Genomic DNA, 25465 nt, shown 5'->3' with positions numbered 1-25465 from the left:
CAAAAAAAAAATTAATAAAAAATATCAATGTATGCTCATTTGATCGCATTTTTAAAAACGTACCAATAGATGGCCCACTCTGTAAAAACGTACCAATAGATGGCCCACCCTGTATTTACTTGAATTACGTACGAATATCGCGATAATCCTTAAATCCACACGTAAATTATTATGCATAGGACGATTTGTTATCGGATAATGGCAACACGATTTAAAGAATATATGGAGCAACGAGATTATTTAAAGAAACTTTAATAAGACATGTACAACCTCCCGATACTAAAATAGACGGTAATTATGTTGTTATATAATTACGCATTCAAAGTTATTGCCGCCACTTAATTTATTATTTCTTAATTATCTGCGCTTTATATCGATGATGTTGGATTCACCAAACTATTTCAATTTTCAAATAAATAATTCTAGATTGCAAAATTAGCGCGAACGCTTTTGAAATTGGTCTAAACTGTGAAAATTAAAATATGAAAAAAGCAGGAGTCTTAATTAAATTATTTCTTGTTTTCGGGAGAAAGTGATTAAGCGAAGAGAGATGAAAGAAAAGTCCGCGTGTCTTTTCCATTTTCATAAACAGCTTCTGAGTTTCAGGAATAGCCATGCGCGATTTTCGATCTGCGCTGAAAGTGAGAAATTTGCGTTATTCTCTCTATTTATAAGAGAAGTGTTAAATCTAGACACATCTCTCTTAGTTATGATTATACATTATATATTCGGGAAGTATTCCAAAACGGTTAAGTTTAACGCTCTGGCAAAGATTCGTAATTTATTTGTTTGAAATGTATATCGAACAGAAATTGGTATACATTTGCCACAGACATCGTAACTCTTCATTGCACCAAACGGTAACGCACGATCATACGCTTCAGTTAGCGTCTCTAAAAGCATTTGCAAAAAAGCGAAATTACACAGTGAAGTTAGATTCAATCGATAGCATCGCGATACAATCACTTGGCGCGACATTCGACGCCGCGTTAATTAATCGGCAGGTGCATTTAATACTCGTACATACGTACCATTTCATGATCTTGACGGAAACAAACGGGATCGAAGTAACGTGAGTAGTAAACGCGATAACGTGGATCGGATCGGTATATATACGTCGGAGCGATAATCGATATACGCGTCGAACACCGGACGCGGAAGGAATTAATTAAGGTAAAAACCACGCGGGACCGAATCGAGATTCCCGCACGCGTTGCGAGCAGTTTTAATCATTTAATCATTTAATCATAAGTCGAACCGGCGCGGCGCGGGACGGCGTGGCGGCAAGGTAGATTCACCTCGACTTTCGACGACGACGACGACGACGACGACGATGACCGAGCCGGACTCGAGTCATAACAGCGCTTCGCTCTTTGGCATCGAAGCCGAGCGGAGCCGCGAAATCGTCCCCTTCGGCCCCTGCTTCGCTCTACCTGCTTCAGAGTGCTTCTCCTTGTCTCGCCGTCAACCGTCAACCCCCTCTCGAGAAGCGAGCGAATCTCCACAAAAGAGCGAGATTCCTGCCACGCGACGAATTTCTTTGTGACAATTCATACACGATATAGAGATCGAATATAGCGAACTCTTCGCCTTCTCGCTCACCTCTTTCGCCGTCTCTTCGCTCCGATCGAGCTTTACGAGTTTTCGAGCTTTGTCGATTCTCTCTCTCTGTCTTCTCATTATTCTTTAATATTTGCACTACAAATTATATTTATTATTGATTTAGTGAATCTTTTGTTAAGGTATTTCTTCACTTCTTTCTTTTGGAATAGATTTTACTATTTCCAAAAAATATATTTACAAGTATAACATATACATATTATATGTATATTCCGATAGTTTCTTAAAATTAAAATTAATTTTTTATTACACACTATATCCTATGTAATACGTTCTTAATCTTCGTTTGAAAGAAGTTTCTTCTAGCGAATCTTCTTTTGAAAGAAGTCTTTAAAAAAATTCTCTTTGTGTTAAAATGATTTTTCCTCGTTTAAGATAGAATGATAAACGAGCCTCTAAAAATAAAATTTCATGTCTTACGAATCACATTTGGTACTCTATCTGTACTCACCTTACAGTAGAAACCTCGTAGCTATTACTGTCGGTAAAATCACTGTTTGTTAAACGATGGAGAAACAAATGTTTATATTTTTATTGCTGCATCATTCAAATCGGAATTAATAATATTTAGATTTTAGAAAAAAAACTAGGTTCTTGTGTGATTCCATTAACAAAACGAGAGGATTTAATAATATCTGTTTATTATTAATGTTATATTATTATTACTTTTATACATATTTGATATTGGCCATCAACAAATATGTTACAATTTTTTATTTCCCCCACCCCTAGTGTTTTTATTCGTTTGTCCAAAAACTAACGTGATATATTTTCATAATAATAGATATAATAATAATAATAATAATATAATAATAATATAATAATATAATAATAATACGTAATAATTCATAGTCATTGCGTGTGACATGTGACTACCAGTAATAATCATATCGTCCTAAATTATCATACATCGTCGTTCTCTCCAATCGCTCCGTACTAAAACGACGTGCGTATCGGAACAACGCGCGATAGATAGGTAAACACATCGCGTAAATCGATATTCAACAAATAAGACTTAAGTAAAACAATGTAGAACATACACATGCATACTCGACGCGATGAATCGTGACGAAAAATTAATCGCTTGGCGCGCGTACAGATTCGCAAAATCTCGTGCTGCGTCACGCGCGCTATCCTCTCTCTCTTCTTCTTCTTTTTTTTTTCAAAGAAAAATTACGCAAATAAATATGTGCTAACGTGCCGCGCTTTTAACTTTGTATTATGTCTACGAAACTATCATGATATACCCGCAAGAACAAAAATTTTATCTCGAATGATCGACGATTGTTGAAAAGTGTGTGTGTATGTATATTTGTGTGATGTAATTCATTTCTTTCGCCGGTTTGTGACGTTTCAACGCGTCACAATCCGTACGCATGTTACCGTTGTAATTCGCGTGTGAAGGGAATTATCTAATCGTCCATACATAATGAATTAGTATCGCTTATTATATCAATATCGGCATACAATCGCAAGGGCAATTTTTATCATTCGTAAAAAAATAGTTGACTGCGAGTGCATCGAATTTTTCAACGTTTTATTTTTCCTTTCTCAGGCTAATTGCATGAATCTGGTACGACGTTCGAGTAAGATGTACTCGTGATGTAATATAAGTGAGCCCTCGAAATTTTCCCGAAACGTGGTTTACTATAACAGATTACTAGAATGCGGCTCCAGGCTGTAAGTGTCGAGTTCTCGGAAATTACCTACAAAGAGAAACGCGATACGTATCTCGCATTTCGAAGCGGATCGGTATAATTCTCTCTAAATTTCTTTTGGGAGTGGAATCTCAATTCAAAAGAGTGAAACTATCACTGTTGAAAAAGAGTGAAAATATTTGCATCCTTTTTTTGAATATGACTAGCAGATTTTCGTTCTTTTTTGAAGAGAGATTCATTTAAAAAAAAAGAAATCTTATTTTTTTCTTTTTTTAATAAATTTTATTCCAAAAGTATGAAATCTCACTCCAGAAAAGAATAAAAATCTGTCACTCTTATTCAAGAGTGCGAATGTTTTCACTTCTTTTCAATAGTGGTAGTATTTTAACTCTTTCGGAGTGCGATTTCACTCCAAGAAATTTAGAGAGTTGGACCGTACAAGCCGAAGAGGAGTATATTGTAATTCTGATATAGTATAAAAATCAATCGATACGTGCATGCGCTATGTGTTTATGTATATATGTGCCTGTGTATGTTTTAAAACTGTTATGTGTGTGTGTGTGTGTGTGTGTTTTGTGTGTGTGGGATATAGTGATATCGATCGGACATGGTGATCGTCCGATTCACACGGGCAAATCGAGCGGAACGCGGTTTACGCTACAATAGATTTTTGCTGAAAAGAATACCGCTCACTCACAGCCGTTATTGTCAGTTTGTCTGGACGTCACTAAATATTCAGCACATACTACGTACGCGCGACTACTTGTAGATAGAAGCTCGTAATGCGAGGGAGATTTGGAAAATTATTTACGTTCCGCGGCGCATTTGTTGTTGCATGATGAAAAGAAAAATCAGTACGATATCGAAGAGGAAAGAAAGCATTCCCTCATATATCGCCAACGTAATTATGAAGAAAGGAATTAGCCGTCAATTTTTGAATTTTATAAAATATTGCTAAATATGCAAAGAGACTACTGAAAAAAACTAATTGTCAATATATATCCAGGAATTATTATTATTATTATTCCTTGTTGCTTATTTTTGTGGTGAAACTGCAGTTTTTCTTTCTCTCTCAAATGAAACTGCAATGCTTTTTTAAGATGACTGTTGGAGAATTATATTTTCGATGCGGCTCCTTCCTGCATAAATGTTTAATTATAAATTCGGATCGATACTTAAATCGTCCTTATGCCAATGTCAATTTTACATCAAGAGATTTCGATTTTTCAACCTCTATTCTACTCGATTGCGAACGTTATTCATTGTCGCTCTAGTGATGCACGATCAATTTGACACTCGTTAACTTAAAATTTTTGATTCGAGAAAGGCGTTCACGCAGTTCTGCGAGAAAGCCACTCCATCTTCGTCGATCATCGATGGAACCCGGCACGATCTCTCGAGTCCCGCATACTAATTATGATCTACGTGGTCTACGAGCGATGATAAGAGGACAAGAGGTATACGTGCTGATTTATGAGATCTGGCGATTAGTGCGATGCAGCGATCGGTGGTGCATCGTTTGCAACTGAGAAGCGTAACGCGATGTATACTGTAAAAAGAAGCGCTGACTTGGGGGATGTTTTTAGTCGCGGCTTGCATCGCAACGTGACTTTCTAGACAACTCGAATGTCTGAAAGAGGATGACTCTTAGGCCGTAGGTATTCATAGTCAGATCTTATACTCAAGACCGTCTTAAGTACGGTCTTAAGAAATCACGAACCAATCAGAGGGCTGCATTAGCGTCTTAAGACCGTACTTAAGACGGTCTTGAAATAAAAATCTAAGGCCGATATTAATAGTCAGATTTTATATTCAAGACCGTCTTAAGTACGGTCTTAAGAAGTCACGAACCAATCAGAAGGCTGCATTAACGTCTTAAGACATTACTTAAGACGGTCTTGAAATAAGAATCGACTATGAATACCGGCCTAAGACTATAAATACCGGCCTTAGACATTCTTGTTGTCGAAATTTTAACTTCGATATCACGAATATTCGCGAGCTTTTATTCTTCTCCGCTTTTACTAAACCTTGGCTAAAGCTAATTGGACCTCGTCGTTTGTCTCACGGCTACGAAAAATCAAAGTGACAGTCAAAGAGATAGATATATACACACACATGATAGGCGCGACGCTCGCGCTGAGAGATCGCGAAAGACGCACGATAAATATTATTATATGGATGCGCGATATAGGGAGAAGCACACACATGATAATAATAAACCACGCGGAATTTTTCACTTGGACAAGAGCTATCTTACATAATAGATAAGACGCGTCCTCGAGGAATACGAGGACGACACGAGGCACGTCGCGGCGACCCGCGCAATTCCGTCGCCATTTTCTTATTTCCCTCTGAGTCCTATACATCTCTCTAAAATCATTGGAGTGGAATCTAATTCTAAAGAGTGACAAAGAGTGACAATTGAGCCGGTGTTGAAAAAGAGTGGTTTACTCGTCAGATTTCTAAGAGTGAGATTTCACTCCGAAGAGTTTAGAGAGATCGCGTCGACATTATACTACATGTATATTAAATACGTAAGACTGAACAAAGAGAGCGAGAATCTTGTCATTATTTTTCTGTTCCACGAATTATATACAACATAATGAAATGCGTAAGATATATTTAATTTGAGGGAAAACAATGGTTAGAACTCAGAGGGGCGTACCACTGTCGCACGTCGCCCGACGCGACGCAACGCGACGGAACTCGCGAAACTCATTGTTAGCGGGACAGCCGCGGGATTCACGCCCCGAATGAGAAAAATAGAGTGCACATTCAATTAACAAAAACGCCAACAAGGAAACGTGCGTGAATAATAAATTAATCGGTCGCATGCGCAAATTGCATTGTCTTATAAATTGTATAAAAATTTTCTATATTCAACCTAGCTTATAATGCCTTACGAGTACGATACGTCGGGAATTTGTATAATGCCTGCAGACCTGCGCGCCTCTCTTGCGGCGAGACAATTTTTCCTACGATCTGCGCGCGAGCTCCAAGCTATCGGGTACACGTTCGCTCGTTATCGTTGCCGATTCGGATCTCTTAACGATTATTATTTTTAATATTTGGTCATCCAGCAAAAAGATCGGCGCGAACACGACGTGAAGAGATGGATCCGAAACTTACAGCATCACTTGCATTATACTAGATTAGTGCGTACTAAAAGCTGCTATACAATGAAATCAAACAAAGTTAAATGTAAAAGCATATAAATATTTTAAATGATCAATAATGATATTGTCACAATAACTAATAATGATATTTAATTAAATAATGGTATATTTTTATTAATTCTCAAACGCCGCACTATTGAACGCCACTACCCAACCCAATTCGATTGCTTATAACTTTCGTAAAAATCAACGTATTGTAAAGAATTTTATTCAGTCAAAAGACATTAAAAAATGTAACGGTATCTTTGTACGTATCTTCATTAATGAAAAAGTCATAAGCAATGGAAAAAAAAATTAAAGATGTGCTATACCGAAAAGACGTTTAAGAGCAAATATTTAAAAAAATATTCATATATTATTTAATTGTCACGGTTGATTATAATACTACTGTATTAGTTATCTTATATAAAGCAGCCTTTAATGTATAATAATCCAATGTAATGCGAGTGATTGAATTCACTATATAAATCATCTCGCGAATAAGGTATCCTTTGAACGACTTTGCGTCGTTCGACTGAATAAATTGCAAGTCTCAAAATCGCATTTGGCTGTACAGTGACATATACAATCGATATTCGTGCTCGTGCTACGTCACCGCTATTAAGCAAATTCTTCGGGCGGATAACAATCATTTCGCGTACACGAGAACCGATCACGGAATCGCTCGCACGCTAGATCGCGGCGTCTCGCAGCGCGCAAAAGCGAATCGAAAAATAAGTCGGAGACACGTGAGAGATAGCGAGTAATCATCTGTTCTTTCCTTCGTACAAGAGATTTAACGATGTTACGTTAACGGCACAGCTATTGGCGTGATATTTTGTCGAGGATCGTTACAACGCACTCCTATCATCTATATTCGCAAAGTAGACATCGCTCTGGTGCTCCGGCTCGATCTACGAAAATATCACGCGGATTACCCTCAGTTTGTCTTTTACGAAACAGAAAACAGAGATTTCTTCTCGAGATTTGCCTGAAATTTATATCCTCACACGCGAAACTGTACTGTGTAATTTGCTTGAATTGCTAATATAGATTTGCATATCGAAGTTATTTTAATTCTCCTCCGCTTACATTCACAGACTCGCACAATATAAAATCCTAATTTAATATGGCCGGTAATTTGTTTTACATCCTCTTTCTCTTTTTCTCTGTAACCACGTCCGTCCACCAACTATTTCGTCTCTGTCTCTCTCTCTCTTTCTCTTTCTCCTCCTATTTTGTTATTATAATATACTTACGCACTGTATGAGTAGTTTTATATTTAACCGCAATTAGTAAATAGATAATTGCAAGCTTATGATAATTTTAATTATATGTAGTGGTACGTGTGTATGTGTGTGTTTGTATTGATAGTACTAAATTCACATTCATCTTCTAATATATAACAAGAACTTTCATTCTTTCCTTTTTTTTTCTCATACATGCAAACGCACGCTCACATGCTCTCTCTCTCTTTCTCTTTCTCTATTATTTTCATTCTCGTAATCAATTTCGTGCACAGTCCGATTTCTCAGCGTAAAATTATTAAACAGAGAAAATTAATTTACATCATTAAGCGATTTCAGATAATATCGTCATTCTTTTTGCGAGTTATGCGCACGGAAGATAACAAAGGCTTTTTCGCGGATTAATCGCATTTATATTCGAGTAATGACATTCGTCTCTGTTCTTCTCGATATAATTATCCTACGATTAACGATAATCAAACGATCATCTCGTGGATAATTCATTCGAATCTTTAACTACTGATATTAATTAATGTTTGTTCTTTCTTTATAGCCATATTGAATGATTTATTCTTACACTGAGAGAAAAATGTTTGGTATTTGTAACTATAATTATGTATTACTATAATTATGATTGTTACTGCTATAATGACAATAACAGTAACTATGTGTATAGTTCTAGCAACAAATATATATAGCTGGTAACCTAAAATGACTATAATTATTATAGTTATTATAACAAAAAAAAATAGTCGAAATTACCATAAAAATGATCCAAGTAACTATAATTTTACAGTTATATTTTGGGACAACCATAAAAAATATGGTTATATCATTTTTATGGTAATTTTAACTATTGTTTGGTTATAATAATTATAATTATATCATTTTAGGTTGCCAACTATATACATTTGTTGCTAAAACTATACACATAGTTAAAACTATACTGTTATCATTATAGCAGTAATAATCGTAATTATAGAAATATACATATAATTATAGTTATAAATGCGAAACATTTTTCTCTCAATATACGGCAATAAAAAAGAATAATTGTTGGAAAGCGAGAAAAAGGAAAATATTTACATTTTATCTATATAATTTGGTGTTTGCATATAGATTATAGATAAATAATATTCTAATTCCCTCTCTTGTTAGTCCCTCAAAAAGTTAATAAATGTCTATACATCACTAATAATACGAGCGACTATAAAAATTGAAAATAGTTAAGGATTAACGACTTTTCATAAAATTTCCACCCACGCATTTTTCATGGGAATAATATTTTCGATACGTGTCCAGCTAAATCTCTTTTACAGTATTGCATTATGTATTTCTGCTTAATAATGCGGAATGACAATGCGTCTGCCGTTAGCTGAGCCTTTAGTCGAAAAACACCACCGCGTTTTGCGTCTCGCGGAATTTTGCTACTCCAAAATGCAACGGAAAGAGTAGATCGTTAGTTGTTCTTTTCCGTACTGTTAATCGATTATAAAGATATAGCCCTCGGACATTTATATATAGGAACGAGTCGCCACATGCGCGATATAATACGTAGGTAATATCTGAAGCGAGAGCGCCTATCGGGGGATCCAATGTATACTAAAAAGAAAAAAAAAACAATTTGCCACAATTTTGATTTGTGCGAACGCTTATGCACTTTCGCTCTCACCTATTAACCTAATCCTAATCGTGTAAACTTTGAAGATTATTGGATTATCAAGGATAATTTCTTTTCCGCATCACACTCAAAAAATCGATCGATTCCAAGATATTGATCTCTGAGAATATCCGGGCGCTCAACGCTCGTTATTTCCTCCGTAACTTTATCTAGTCTTCCCTCCTTTCTTCATAAACATACCTATATCACGATGCAGCCTTATATAACAAATCTTCGCTTAAAAACGATGCTAAACGCGCATTTATACACCTTATATCGCTTTTTACTAAGAAGCCAATAGGGACAATCTCGAGATATGTCTGTGTTGAGAATAACTTTATGATAAAACTACTTATTCTTTATATCGCTTAGGGAAGTGCAGCTCTCTTACTGCTTTTATATATATATATATTTTTCTATATGAGTTATACATTCAGCAACGCGTTAGCCCTTAATCGCTTCGCGGTGGATTTCGTATGCCATCAACGACTTCACTGTCCTTTACTTTTCTTCTTGTGAGAAGCAAACGAATATCTACGCTTCGTACGATCGTGAGACTTGCGTGTATATTTATTAGCTTTTAAAATCGAAAACCTTTCTCTGTCTCTCTCTCTCTCTCTTTCTCTGTATCTATCTTTCTTCTCCGTCGTGTGTGAAAAAATAAAATTCTCGGGACATTTTTCGCGTCAGATCGTGTCAATGTAGTTGGATGTTGAAATGTACGTGGTTGATTTGTGAATAGATTGCTATGAGAAGATTGATATAATGAAGCTGCAAATAAAAAAATTATGCAACAAGCGAACAAAAAAGTAAATAAAAATTATAATTTACAAAACGAATAATTTATAATGTATCGGGGTAATAATGTAATACTCTCCAAGCAACAGTGTTTGTGTCTTTTCTATAATTAATGAATGAAATACGTCCAAACGTAAAAAATGCCATTTGTTAACACAAACACAGCGCGATGCAATTTTGCAGTGACATTCATTGTGGGGGGCGAAATAATACGGTAACATTACATTATTGTACTTAAGTTTCGCACGAAACATATTTTTTTAATATACTTTACATTTCTCTTCTTGTGTATAATCGTGAAACTTCCTCTTCGTGTAATTTTTTATGTAGGCTTATTTATTGAAATATATATGCCATTTGGCGGTTTTATCTGGAGGCAATTTGAAAATGTCTCTCTCGAAATTCATTTATCTTATAAACACAGACTACAATGATTGTATTTAATGTCTCATTTAATATTTCTTCTAGCGTTTAATTTTGAGTTGTTTGAGGAAAATGTTTACGCATGTATCGTTCGAAACAAAATTAAATTTTTTTGAACTTTGAGAATGAAGGGAGCTCGCACTAAAGGTTTCGATGTTTCGAATTACACAATGCAAATTTGATAAATGTATTATCATCACTGTTACCTCTCTATTTTTTCGCTATTACTGCTGACGATGACTAAGATTCACGATGTTAGACCTCAATTTTGTTTGTTGCAACATTGTGTTACGCATATAGATGTGTCTCACGCATTTTCTGCAGTTCTTTTAAAGCGTTAGAAGCGTTCGTCAGAGGAAACCTCACCAGAATCTCTGAGCGCTGTCCCATAGGCTCTTTAGACTAGAACGGAACTCGAAGCGAAGATTCTGGTAGTATCACGCTATGTTGTTGCCGCTCATTGTAGTCACGCATTTCTTCTCAGGCGTGTTTTGACTCTCCGAGTTACTTCGAACCGCTTTTGGCGGGCTGCCTGGCGTTGGTGTTGTATCGCCCGACAGGGCATTGTTATTATTCGTCGACGTCGAACTTCTTCTACCGTTCTCGCGGGTCGGCGATTTCACGTCAAATACAGACGTATCCGATTCAATGTCCGAATCGATCTAAAACCGATACGATACTCTGTTAATTGGTGATGACACAAAGTTGCTCTTCTAATATTCGCTGTCTCGTAACAATTTTTACAATAGCTTTAAATAAAGTTGGAAAAAATCTTAATCTTCCATTAATTACCTTTAAAGAAAGCGATTTATTGAAATTATTTATGTAGAATAAATGGCAACTTAGATAACGTCAATCTAGATTATGAAAAAGAAATTACGTGGTTTTATGAAATACTATCTTGATGAAAAAATTTTTGTTTGAGATTTTAATAAAATGGACATTCCAAAGTGATAATTATTATGAAGATGATAACGGAAATAAAGATGATAACGAAAATAAGGATGATGCGCTACCTTATTGAAACAGACTACCTGTCTGGTAGCTGGGTGAGGATTAAGAAATAGTCGTTCACTGGTATCGCTGCCACAGCTGGAACTCTCGCTCATCTCTGTGGTGAACTTTCTGGAGGCCCTCGGACTAGGCGGCGCGGCTCTGCTTTGTCCTCCCAAGTTCATACTCACATTTCTTGAACACACCTGAGACTGGATATGCTCGCATACTCGCCTGAATCTTCGAATGTTTCCTGCGAATATCAAATTGACTTCATTGTCTGACGACTCCTTAATTCGACAATATCTAATTTTTTGAGAAAAACAGAATTATCATCAAGTTAAGAATTAATATGACTTCCTTGAAAATTAGCGTTTGAATTGTGTTTCGAGTGAAGATTGCTTTTGCTTATTAAAGTATTGGATTTTGTATAGCGTGCTTCTGACAAACTGAATTTATGAGCTCGAGCGACTCCGGTATGTTCTTGTCAGTAAGAGGTTAAAGCTTCATCAGAAAAAAGGCCAGACTCTATCGCGTCGACAGACCAAACATAGAATATACATATGTGGATAGGACATAAAATTATATGTATATGTTAGCTGTACGTGCCAAGGTAACATCGATCTAGTTGCGCTTGGATGACTGCCAAATGCAAAAGAGGGCTTCGTACTTGTCGAAGAACCCTTCAGTCAACATTTTTTGTTACTTTGATTTTTGTGCCATATTTGATTTAAGAATAGCAAAGATTATAATTTTTCTAACCGAAGGAAAAATCGTGAAGAACGCGACTGTGCGCTTACCGCTCAATAATGTAAAGGTAATGGCGAAGAGGGGCTCATTCGGCTGCTTCGAGATTGCGCTAATGTCAACTTGAAATCGCACTTGTCTCTGGAACATGGCTGGTGCGGTGCTACCTCTTTTGTACTCCACTCTGAACGACATTGGCGAGCTCACGCTATGAGATAATTCTGCTATCTGTAAACGTCCAGTTTATCTCAAATTTAATAATTAAGATCAGAGAGGTCAATTAAATTGATATAATTATAAAAATTCTAATAAAAATTCTAACAGAAAGAATTCTGAAAATCATATATTGACTTATAATCATAAATTATTAAATTTCTTCAAATCTATTAAAGATTATTAATGCATGTTTTAACGAGTTTTGTCGAGTACTTTGCTGGTGATTGTATTAGGTGTTGAACTTAATTCCTGCCGTTTTTCGTCTTCAAAATTGATTTGTTTCGAAGGGAAGATGAATGAATACCTTAATCAAAGTAATTTCCTCCATTTTCTACTTTATTACTAATTAATAATACTTTATTAATAATACTTTGATTAAGGTATTTCCCTTCGAAACAAATCAATTTTGGAGATGAAAAACGGCAGGAATTAAGTTCAACACCTAATAATTCTTGTAAACGTAAGTACTATTTTAAATAGATAATAGTCGCTTATACTTGCAACTTATACCAAAATGGATAATAAATTTGGTGCACTTACCGATAAAAAGGCGTGAATTAGATCGGCTTTTACACTGGCTAGCGGTTTTCCTTTGACCAAAACGGTGAAGGTTTCATCTTTCTCCGTAGTCATCAAACTACCGAACCATGATTTTTTTGTAAGTTCCGGCGAAGAATCCGGCGTGAGATGTACCTATACATATGCAATGGAAACTTGACGATAAACGCAACGTTTATAGAATTACCATAAATCATAGCTACTGCACTATACTGTGATATAATTTTTAAACTAATCTTTTTTCAGAAGAATTTTGTTAAATATACATCGTTATTCTTTAATTTTGTTAAGAAGAAGAACCTAGATTACTGACCAAAGAAATGCAATTTTCGCAATAACCAAACATTGCAATTGATAGAATATTAAATAATATTACACAATGTTGAACAATTTTACATAATGAAAAGGAATAAATTATATCTTTATCTATTACTGCATACCTCCTCGGTACTAGTGAGCAATTTACGACGATGAAACCTGGGACTACCCAGGAAAGAATTCTTGATCGTGGTTAATCGCGATCTCCAATGATGAGCTCCAGATCCCGCTCCAGTATGAGGCGACCCCGGCGGTGTAACGCCGACCGCAACTACTGAGAAACGAGCTATATCTTAAAAACATACATATATGTACTTGACTTATCTGAAAATTAAACCGTTAGATTATTTCTTCTCTTTCCGTAATTAATTAGTTATCTTCCAAAATTTTTGTTCAAAATAAATATGATCATTACGTGACGATTGATTGAAATAAGGAGAAAGCCTATGTGAGGCAAAATTACGCAATTTTGTTTAATTACAGGGTGAGTCTTATATATCGGAATAACGTTTGGTATATTAAATGTAAGATTTTAATCTACGTAATCACATCGAGTATTGTGTTTAAATATTAATATACAATCTCGCAATTATGTGATAAATACGAGAACACTTAACGTAATATGATCTGCCGTGCTTACGGCATAGTGGCTTTAAGAGCAGCGGTTAGCTTAAGTGATAATCGGTGTTATACAATACAGTCTCTTCAATATACGTAATCCACAACTGCGTCTGTGCACGCACATACACACATATATATATAAAGCGATCAAAATTTGAAAATGTTTGAAGAGCGTACTTTGAAGAAAAGATTTTTCTGTATTGCATTTGAAATTAATACAAAAAATTTAGGACCTGGATCAAAAATTATTTTAATAAGAAGGAGACATGTTTTTAAAAAATAATTATGGTAAAATGAGAAATTTGCATTAAACAATAAAATTATATTTTAAATAGAAATATCGATTTTGTTCAATCGTTTCATATATATATGTATAAGATTCATTTTTATATATGGAAAATATAAACGTGAGAAAAAATGTTCCATATATAATTATATAAAATTATATATAATTATAGTATACAAAATTAACATATTTTATATACAATTATATATAATTATATACAATTATATATAAAATATATGTCCATTTATATAACATTTTTTCCCGAGAATTTCTAATTCCAACCACTTTTTGTAGAGACTAAACCCTTGATATGCTAAACTTACCTGGCTGTACTTCATTGAGTTCAATACCGACGTTGGCAAGCGCCGGCGTCGGCGTCGGGACGCTTTGACTCGTGGGGCTACCACCGTTTCCGGCGATAGTATTGGCGGTACTGCCACCAAGGGACAGTCTGTGTGCACCGCAGGCAATTGTCTGGCCCATATGCGACGTCGGCACTGCTCTATGAGGACTCAGTAGACCTGCAGGTGCATGCAACGGCGAGTTGCCCGGCGTTGACGTGTGCGAATGAGACGCATGAGTGTGGCATCCACCCGTGCTTGGTGATCGACGCGCGTGATGTCTCGTGCTGCAAATAATCAGCAATCTAATTAAGGAATCACGAATTGTACACGAAAAACATTAGACGCATCAATTAAAATATGTCTTTTTTTGATCTTTAATCGAATGAAATAAACGAAATGAAATGTAATTCGATAATCGCACCTGACGCGAGTTCAAGCTTGTAAATGCAGGACGAATCGACAAAAAAAGGGAGAAAAAATAACATGGGGAGACACGTGATGGGGTGCACGCGACATGTGCGGATAACTGACGCTGTCACGCGATTGCTAGCCAGTTAGAAGCGAACCGCACAGCTGCCTATCTTTACACTGAACGTTTTCGCCGAGTACAGTTGGCATGTTAATTTTATCGGCAAAACACGCGGGTGTTCTTGACTTTGTTCTTCACACAATAAGAATATAAAAACGATTTCTCGTCTGACGTTTTTTTACTTCTCTTTATTAAAATTCACGCTTATTTACCTCGACTGTCTTCTAGGCGTCAAAGGCGAGCCATGGCTGATTTGTCCGAGATTGAGCGCGGTACTTCCATTCACTCTACATGTATCCACCCGTTTTCTCGGCGGATCGGCCTCCAATTGTCCTGCGGATCCTCTCATGCTACTCCTCATTACCTCGAGCTCGTCCTCACACGCCGGTCTTCTTCGCTTCCTCTCTAGCAGCAGGAAGTATATCACCTTCTCTGTATTGTGGCTGAGAGAATATTTGGTGCATCAGATTCCTCAGTTGCTTTTCTCAATACTTTTCCAACACTCAACAGAAACTAAATTCAAAGTCTTTCTACGAGAGAGGAGTATTGTATCTTACTTTGGACTGAGCAGTTCTTGAATGAGTTTGTCGCGCTCCTTGAAGCAACCAAGACTTGCGATCGCTTGTAGCACGTCGGGATCGATTGCTTCTATGGACGGAATAACGTGCGTCTGCACCACGTCCATCATCGACAATTCCAATTCCAACTCGCCCTTACCCGCCGCCGTTACCCAAATATGCCTATTTATTTCTGTTAACTAAAAAAAATTTACATTTATTTCGAAAATGTCTTAGCGTTTGTAAATACATATAACATATGTTAACATGTATCTGATGTTAATATGTTGAGAGAGAGAGAGAGAGAGAGAATATTGCAATTTAAAAAGAAACAGAAAAGAGCTCACCGTCAATCTTTTCTCAGGATCAACTTCAATCATGCCTCTGAGCAAATTCTGACACTCGGGTGGTACAAAATGTGGTATGTAAAACAATCCGCGCTTAACTTTCTCCAACAATTTTCTCAGATTGTCGTCGTCGAAAGGTAATGCGCCTACCAGAAGCGCGTAAAGTATTACCCCACAAGACCATACATCTGCTTTTCTGCCGTCGTACTTTTCACCCTATTAAAAGGAAGCAAATGTCATTTCATGACGTTGAACTCAAGTGGCTATTACTCGCTTAATATTTCTGTGTAATTTGATATCGCAAATTGATCGTAATTGAGGGCTCTTACTCTAATGACTTCGGGGCAGGCGTAATGAGGTGATCCGCAACTGGTCTCCAGCATAGACCCCGCGGGTTGTAAAGACGCCATTCCGAAATCTGCTATCTTAATGTTATTCTTCTCGTCCAGCAACAAGTTCTCAGGCTTCAAATCTCTATGGCTAAAAGTGATAAGAAAATCAAACGAGTAAGTCCGAGAGATTGTTTCGTACAGACAATTATATAAATTATAAGCTAAGCGATAATACACGCGACTCACCATATACTATGACTGTGGCAAAAATCTAACGCAGAAATTATTTGTCGAAAAAATCTCCTCGCTTCTTTTGGGGTCAGTCTGCTCTTTTTAACCAAATAATCGAACAGCTCCCCGCCTGAGACGTGTTCCAGAACAAGATATCTTAAAAAATTTATAAAACGTGATATTTATGCCTTTATTGACTTAAAAATTTTACATTTTCATCAATGTATTTACAGATATTTCTTGTTTTCATATACATCCGAGAGCCCGAGCACGTGCGGATGATCGATTAGTTTCATAATGGCGATCTCACGCTCCACTTTCATCAACACCGACTCCGAAAGCTTTTCGCGGTTGATAATCTTGATTGCCACCTTCTTGCCCAACACACAATGTATGCCGAGCTTAACTAAACCTAAAATTTAAAGATAACAGAATATTTATGCAAGTATATACATATAAAAAGTCAACAAAAAAATTTCCTTATATTATTTATCATTAGGTAGACTATTTGATTTCTACAGTATAGCACTATGATAGATAATTGTAATTTTATTTTTTGCCTTAATACAATTCCAAAAATTTTTATTATTAATTTGCCATTTTGCGATCATAGAAAAATTAAAGATAGAGAAATAGTTAAACAAAAAAATCAATGAAGATGTCGATACGGAACGTCTTGAATTACTTGGGGATTGAGTTATTTCTTGAGGATGCGGTGGTATGTAAACACACTATTATCCCGGACAGACACAAACACAATGATTTTACTCGAGTGGTTTGGCATTCTTTCCGCTTGGTAAATTCCGAGAAGTTTGGCAGCGTAGGTGAATTTCTATTAAAAATCACTCTTCGAGCATTTCGGGTAAACATAATTTTATCAATTTGCTGTATCAAATTCCGGTATATATTAACAATTCAAATACAAATTTTTTGATTTCTTGTTATTCGATTTTATTATCTGTTAATATATTGACAATTTTAGTCACTTTCAGTCTATATTATGTGTCTTGCGTAATAAAATACTTGGTTAATTACATTTATTTCACATCCGTTTTTTATTAAGAGATGTATTCAATATCTTTTTTATGCACTTGGCGTATATTTTTTCTTTTTTTAAAAAGATTTTTTAAGGAATTATTCTTTTCAAGAAAAACTATTCCTGTATAATTATCTATACAGATCAAGTAATTACATATTACTATATCGGCTGAATTCGTGATAATGTATGGATATGTGATAATATTGCTTTAATCAAACGTATATTAATTCGTGCATAATATAATCACGCGCCTGTTATAATAACGAGAAATCTTTTGTTGATTAAATTCTTGTGAATTCTATGATAAAGAATACTACATCGTTTTTATATCTATTAGCTCTTCACCTACACTAATTAACATGTAAATCACTGATCACATTAAGAACAAATTACAGGAACTTATTATAATTGAAAAGATCAGCAGATCAGATTTATGATTTTTTATAACGACGATAAAAAAAATTATTCAAAAAGAAAAGCCAATGCAGAAATGGGATTTACGAGGTTGGTACATAATTGATTTAAATCGCCGTTGGAAGTCCACGAGTCGCGCCACACAATGTCTTTATCCACTTAAATGGCTGCGCTATGACGACGGTTGTACATGGCTTAAGCAGATAATTGAAGGGAAGAAGAAAAAAGAAAAATACATAGAAAGAAACTTTCTGTTGTGAGATAACGATGGAGAGCAATTAAGAATCCTCGTAACAAAGTCGCATCTATCTGAAGGATTAAGGGGTTTAATCCTAAATAAAGAGTCTCGTGTCGCTTTACACGGCGATTACATAAAAATTGCGAGCAATAATGCAGGTCCTCAATTCTCAGGCGCAAAGTGATCGATGTATTTTGATTACTTGAGTGAAAAATAATATTTCACGTGAGCGTAAGCTTCTCTGTATCTGTATTGCATACACTTATTTACATGTCATCTAAAAATATATTACGTTTCTGTGACGCTACGCTAGTATGTTATAAATAGTCCAAGACAATTTTTATGATCGATGGTCATCTTTCAGCCATTCTCAATTGAAACGCGCGAGATTGTCTCGTCTGTGATTGACGAGATGACAATTCCTATGGAATTAAACGAACGCGACGTTTCCCATCAAATTCGGTGGCAATTGCATTAGCGGCTATTGAGACCATCGAGAGTTAAAGTGCACTTCCCTCTAACGATTTACGTCATCCATGATTTAATGGTGATGATAGCATATATGTGCATTTGTAGAGAGAAACCTTCGGATCATATGTAGTTTAGAAATTTATATTTACCGAGATAAAATTTTACATAAATCTATAAACAAGTTACATCTTATTGTTAATATATTCAAGAACTGATTGTGAGACGTCTGACAACGAATTCTTTCAGTACATAAATTTATGATATTAACATATTTAATCTTGAATCTGCTTTCGAATACGTGGTAGAAGAAGTAAAAAATAAGTTTTATGTAAAATATTTTGTTAAGTTCCCAATGAGCAGAATGTCTAAAATCGATGCATAAGACAACTTTGAAATATCTTTAAGAAACATCTTTAGGATATTTCATAAAGAATTCTGAAAGATATCTTAAAGTTATTTTATGCGTAGATTTTAAACATTCTACTTATTAGGTTAAACCATTAAAGCGTTGCTCGAATATATCAATTTTCAATATAAAAATTTATTAACAGTTTCAACATATTAACATCTTTATAATATATGATGCTTGATGGTAGCATCAAATTATTAATTGCTTGTCAATTTAAATCGCGATTGCTAGAGTAGTTTTGCGTTTATTTAGTCCGGAAAAATAATTTGGCGCGCAGTTTGAAAAAGAATACAATATGGTATATATGCAAGTACATATACAGTATATATTAGTAATTCAAGACTGAATTATTTAAGCAACGAAGATCCAGATTCGACCGTAATAGGCATTTTTTAATTTCTAGTATTGATTGTGTTTCTCACATATACGGTCTAAAATAAAGATATTGTATATCAATTTTCGTTCATTTTTTCAAAATCGATTCGCACGCTAAGCTTTTGCTCGAAGACTTTTCGCGCGTTATTTAGCACCTCGGTTTCTGCGAGAACTATCGTAATGTTATTATTTTTCTTCCTAATGTTTCCATCGATTTCGTCAATTATAATTCAAACCATGCGCACTCATGTCGCGAGCATGAGCGGCAATTTCATTACCCGCTCGCGCGTGGGTCATGGAATTCAAAGCGTGGAGAGGAATTCATTCGTATGATTAACGTGCCGTATTGTCACGTGCCAGAGCATGCACCCCTTTCGAGATGCATACGGGATCGATATAGTCCAACGGAGGAAATGACCACCACGAGACTCATCCGCTGAAAGCCGAGCCGCGAATTCATTAACGAGCTTTTGCGAAATTACGTGTTGATCGAGGAAGCAAATTGTGTTTCTATTTAGACCTCGCATCTGCGTCGCAAGTTCCATTTCTAGATATTACATCTAAATAAAAAATGAATAGAAAGTAAAAAGTGTTTATTGAAAAAGAGAAAAATGTCTCATCTCAACATCGCTAATTTACTCTTGCATTTACACGCAGAGTATACGCGCGCGGGCAAATCGGCGAATTCTTTTTTCTTTAATACGTCCATTGTCGTCGACATTATTACTTTCCAGTCCCCTTGCTAGTGGCACTTAATTAAAAACGCTTATTAACTGCTTCATAAAGATTTACAATTGTCGTCGAGTCTTTTTCGTACAGCGTGATACAAAGCGAGGGGCTCTTAAACTTTGAACTACGTTTGTTATTAGAGTACCAAGTTACAGAACAATTCAAGAATGGACAGATATTTAGAAATTATATTCTCTGTCGTTTTCTTCTGCTTTTTTTGATGTTCTTTCGATGGTTCACGCGTTCCCCTTCAGTGGCTTTTAAGGAGGTTGTAAGGGCATAATACACATATATTACTATTTACGCTTTAAACAAACTACATACATGTGAAAGTTGTGTTAATAACATTCTGCTCTTATTGAGCAACACATTTTTATAGATTATTTATTTTATTTGTTATTAGTTTTATTGTTATAAACAAAAATTGTTAAAGCAAAAAAAAAATAAGAAAAATCTAAATATTTTTATATACATATATTAAGTACTAAACATAACTTATGCAAAGTTTCATTGAGATTCACCATTAGTTTATAACAAATAACAAATTTTATTTATTTACTGAACAATTAATGTCTGCATCTCAAGGTAACTTTACATAAATATTGTTGAATTCATAAAGTATTTATATAAAAAAATTGAGATTTTTATCATTATTTTATAATACATTTTCATATATTTATATTAGAGTACAAATTAAAAAAATATTACTATTTATTTAAATAACTTTTGATCCAGATGGTCAATTGTTTCTATTTTTTTTTGTATTATTATTAAATGCAATTTAGAATAGTGTGTAATTTTTTCAAGTAATTCTTGACATATTGCATTTGCCGTACAACCTCCTTAAAGAGATCTTAAAGTCGTCTGTTTTTTACCGATTGTTTTTTAAATAAGTATTTTTTAACTGCCTTTATATATACAGATTTAAAAATCCTCTCCACAATTAAAGTATAAGAAATAATATAGTCCAAATCAATCGACTTTATGTCAAAAACGAAAAAAATTAAATTAAAGTTTTGTTATCGGCTTCTAACGTCGACTCTCGCAACAATATTTGCTTTCTATATACAAGTTTTATACTTTGTACGTATAAAACAATCTTGGTTTGGACTAGGGATTACATGAACAAACAATATTGTGTTCTTAGAATTAGGCTTATGTTAGATACTTCATATAAAAGATTAGTTATACATTTAGAAAATTTGTACATATATATGCGTATGATATTGATGTAGTAATGTGTAGTGATATGTCAATGACACGTAAATCGTATGTGTGTAAGGTAATACAGACAGCTTTAGGATCTCCTTAAAGGGAATATAATCTGATTCTGCCAACTTATAATTATGTAGCAAATGTAATTTTTTTATACTATATTTTAGATATGCGATATTATTATAGATGTCGCTATAATTACTTTATTCGAAAATATTGCTAATTCTCTGTCTGCCATAACCGTTACATGACATAATTAGTACACTGTCAGTATCGATCGTATAATAGCATCGAATGCCTTTGAGGTGAGAGCAAATTAGTGTGGCGTTAAACTCCCCTCTCTGCAAATCCCGGACGCGCGAGTTCCCCGTAAAACATTTATTCTGTAAAACATTTGTTCTTTTATTTATTTCTTTTATAATTTATTCCACACAAAAATGAGCTTTTCATCTCAAATTTAATTACTCCAATTTATTTTTTAATATTTTCTGACTGAAAAATACTACCACAATACATTACAAGGTAAAACTGTTCATATAGCGCAATTGCAATTGAAACTTCTGACGCTTGCACAAGTTTACAGCGTTATATTGAGAAAGAAAATTGTTCATTTGACTAATTTAATTTAGTTGTTTTCATTTCTTTCAATATGCTTAAAAAACTTAAATATTATATATTTATATACTCTTCATCTCGAAAGAAATAAAAACTAAATTAATTTAATTAAATGAACTATTTTTTTCTCAGTGTACCATTTGTAAATATGTATGTGCAACAGTATATTCAAAATATTATTTGTTTTAAGTCTCCTCGCTGTACAGTAAGTTACGTAAAATGTGTATATCTATTCTCCGAGAATTTGCACGCGTCGTACGTAGTTACGCCAAGGACTAATTCGAATTGTATTTGAATACGAAATGAGAGTAGAACGTGAAGGCAGAAAATTATAATCAAATTCCAATTGAATCGATAGCCTACGAAAATGCATTCGGCAACAGTGCCATAAAGTTAATAGTCTTGTCGCGAAATGGCTTCGATTTGATCCTATTACCGCCATAATTCACTATTACCGCGAGATAACTCGTATTACTTATTAACCATCATGTACCTGTTACAAATTTTTCTTTCTATTTTCGTGTTGTTGCGAGAACAGAATTCTCAATTCTTGTAGATTCAAAAGACATAAAAATATATCCTCGTTTCGAAAGCTTGCGTGGGCAGTGAGATAATCTGTGAGAATTACAAATGTTCTATGTGTCACAATGCGGCAAACCTTGAAGTCCTGCGAAAGTTTCGCGGCAAATTTGTATCGATCAACGTATCGTTAAACCTTAACCGTTTAATCTTTTCCAATTAAAAAGGTGTGAAACAGAGTTTAAAGCTCTGTAACTGAGAAGCGCGTTGGCGAGATCTCGTATATCTTCTCGAATACGGAACTTAATTGAACATTCTGACTCGACTTGATTAGACATTCCTGTGGCTATCGTCGATCGCAATAACGATTGCAACGGAGATTTGTAACAGAGGGGGGAGGAGAGAGAGAGAGAGAGAGAGAGAGAAGGAGAGAGAAAGAGGGGGAGAGCATGCACCACCCACCAGTCTGGCCTTTCCCCAAGGTCTTTTCCAACCGATACGGGCCGACGTACTGATGGGTCTCCTGGGTGTTGGACCCAACGGGGCTCTCCTTGCCCTGCATCGCCGCTGAGCCACTTCCTTCCTCTTGGTCCGCCAGGTTGAAGGGTTGTTTTATAAAAAAACGGCCAAACGGTTCAGGGTTGAACTTCGATCTTTCCTCACTTTCCGTTCTCTTCGCTCGCCGTTATCACTTCCTTATGAGTTTTGGTACCGGTCTGCTGTGTCCTATCGCGATTTCACGCGACATCGTGCTCTTTGTCGTGATTTGCGATGGAATACGGAAAATGTTTCGAAGATAATTTAATGAATAAATTGTCTTCGAGTTGGTGTATATTCTTTTAGTTTCATTCGGGCAGCAATTCAAAGATAATCATTGCGATATACACGTCAAATGTCAGTTTATCGTCAGTATTCGTCCATTCCTTTTCGAAGAACATCGCGTAAATTTCAAGACTCGAGCGCAGATTATTTACGAATATCGTCGGATCGTTGCCTCTCTTCCGCTCGAATTAATCGACAACTGTTGTAAATCGCGTGTCGTATACATCCCTCTCGTTGTCACTAGCCCAGATTTTTATATTTCGATAAAGTAACATTCATGAACGAGAAGCGATGAAAGACACCGCTAAATATCCCCAGGCGAGAGCATCACGCACCTGAATTCACTGCATTCACTATCATCGTGACAAATTTGACATAATTTTCTTTTATCTTTGGCGGATGCTTCTTGCGTATTCTTTTCATATTGCCTCTTTCACCGTATACTGGCGAGACTACCGGAGACGTTTCAAGGAACGCCAATTAATTGGTGTAATCCACTCATTTAAATCAGCAGAGCATCGAATGGATGATAGACACAGGGATATATATGGCTATATATTTACAAAGATGCCTGCTGTTGTTGCATTAGTCGATCGTGGCCGGCCACGATTCCACAAACACGAAATTGGGCGCCATTGTGATTCGAGGAGAGATTCCACACGGTGGAATCCCTTGCTTCGTCGAGGACGTAGATCAGCCCTGACGAAATTGGCCGCTTTTGATCGGTGGCGGTGCCGCAACTCCTCTACTTTATGACGGTTCTCCTCTCGTTCCGTCAACCCTTTACTACCAAAATCCTATTCAACTCTCGTTGACGATATCCACCCTGCTTGGCACTCGCGGAGTGACGAATTTGATTTAGGGGCGATGTTTTAAAATTTCTCAGACACCCTCTCGGAGATCGGGCAGAACGCGTGTAAACTTGAAGAAGAGACCACCCTCCTTTCCCAAAGTCGCACCATCACTCTATCCCGCGTGCACTTGTGCATCGATGATATCGCTACAATTGAGCGATAAGCGGCGTGATTACACTTGCTCGAGACCGGGCTGCAAATCGAAACTCTTTGTCACGACGAGGAGGATCTCACGAAGAATCTTTCCCTCACTTCACGTTTTTACATTGCATCTATCTTCTTTCGTTTTGGCTAAACAATGTTCTCATTTTAGAAATGAAATTTAGCTCCGTCTTACGGAACTGACGACGGCCACCACGGCGCTCCCAGTTCGATTATGTGCCGGACATACAGAGGGGGTAGAAAGTGCGCGCGCAACCCCACGCCCGCGAACGAGGAGACCCTTTCCACTTTCTGCGCGCATGGGAAACCACCACCGACCGACGGCGACGGGAGGGTGTCAGACTGAGCTCGGGAAAACGTGGCGGAGAGAGCAGCCGCGTGTCTACCTTCGGGGGTAGCAGAGTGTACGATATGCGGGGGTGGCATCGCCGCCACGTCCCGTCGGTACAATGACGATCACCGATGGTTCGCGTCCGAGCTTTCGTTCGTGGTTGAGTGAGTTTTCCTTCATGCGAGGGTGTTCACAGCTCGGCTTTTTTTTCTGGTGCTAATTTTATCTCTTAGTCAGAAAGCACTAAATAGTTCATCTCACCCTTCCATTAAAAAGTGATGCACTCTACCTCGGGTAGAGTTTCCAAGTTATATTATACATAATAATAATAGGTATATAGGAGGTAATATGAAATATATATAATTTTGACATAATGTGTATAATAACTTATACGTATGGGGATAAATTTATAAAAATATTTTTTATCTTGTTTATTTTAGGATCATTTTACGTAAACAAAAAATAATGCTGATGTAATCTAATGGCAGTATGTTTAATAAAATGAAAAATGTTTGAACGGTATATTTTATTAGATAGTATACTACATACACTGTTAGAAATGATCTTAAATTTCATTAACTTTTAATGTACATTGGTGAATGAAGTTTAATTTCTCTGTAACTGAAAGG

General features: G+C 35.9%; 2 protein-coding genes across 3 annotated transcripts in view; both read right to left on the bottom strand.

The window, feature by feature from the left end:
• The window catches only part of Asator (tau-tubulin kinase asator), a 9661-nt gene extending 8303 nt beyond the window's left edge, over nucleotides 1–1358 (bottom strand). For both annotated transcript variants that reach the window (XM_018519606.1, XM_018519609.1), the window contains exon 1: nucleotides 1032–1358. In XM_018519606.1, coding sequence (XP_018375108.1) covers nucleotides 1032–1039 — 8 coding nt within the window. In that variant the 5' untranslated portion in view covers nucleotides 1040–1358. The remainder of the gene's footprint in view (nucleotides 1–1031) is intronic.
• Nucleotides 1359–10239: 8881 nt separating this feature from the next.
• On the bottom strand, nucleotides 10240–23892 carry sff (BRSK family serine/threonine-protein kinase sugar-free frosting). Its single transcript, XM_018519302.1, has 13 exons — nucleotides 23130–23892; nucleotides 16875–17055; nucleotides 16659–16799; nucleotides 16410–16560; nucleotides 16081–16296; nucleotides 15734–15933; nucleotides 15389–15619; nucleotides 14627–14931; nucleotides 13519–13670; nucleotides 13061–13213; nucleotides 12358–12532; nucleotides 11581–11810; nucleotides 10240–11226 (listed from the first exon to the last, which is right to left on the bottom strand). The coding sequence occupies exons 1-13, from the start codon at nucleotides 23227–23229 to the stop codon at nucleotides 11002–11004; spliced, it is 2460 nt and encodes an 819-aa protein (XP_018374804.1). The 5' UTR covers nucleotides 23230–23892; the 3' UTR covers nucleotides 10240–11001.
• Nucleotides 23893–25465: the final 1573 nt, after the last annotated feature.

This window comes from Trachymyrmex cornetzi, unplaced genomic scaffold (assembly GCF_001594075.2).
Source record: "Trachymyrmex cornetzi isolate Tcor2-1 unplaced genomic scaffold, Tcor1.1 scaffold83, whole genome shotgun sequence".
Classification (NCBI taxonomy): Eukaryota; Metazoa; Arthropoda; class Insecta; order Hymenoptera; family Formicidae; genus Trachymyrmex; species Trachymyrmex cornetzi.
This window is presented reverse-complemented; position numbering and strand designations above follow the sequence as displayed.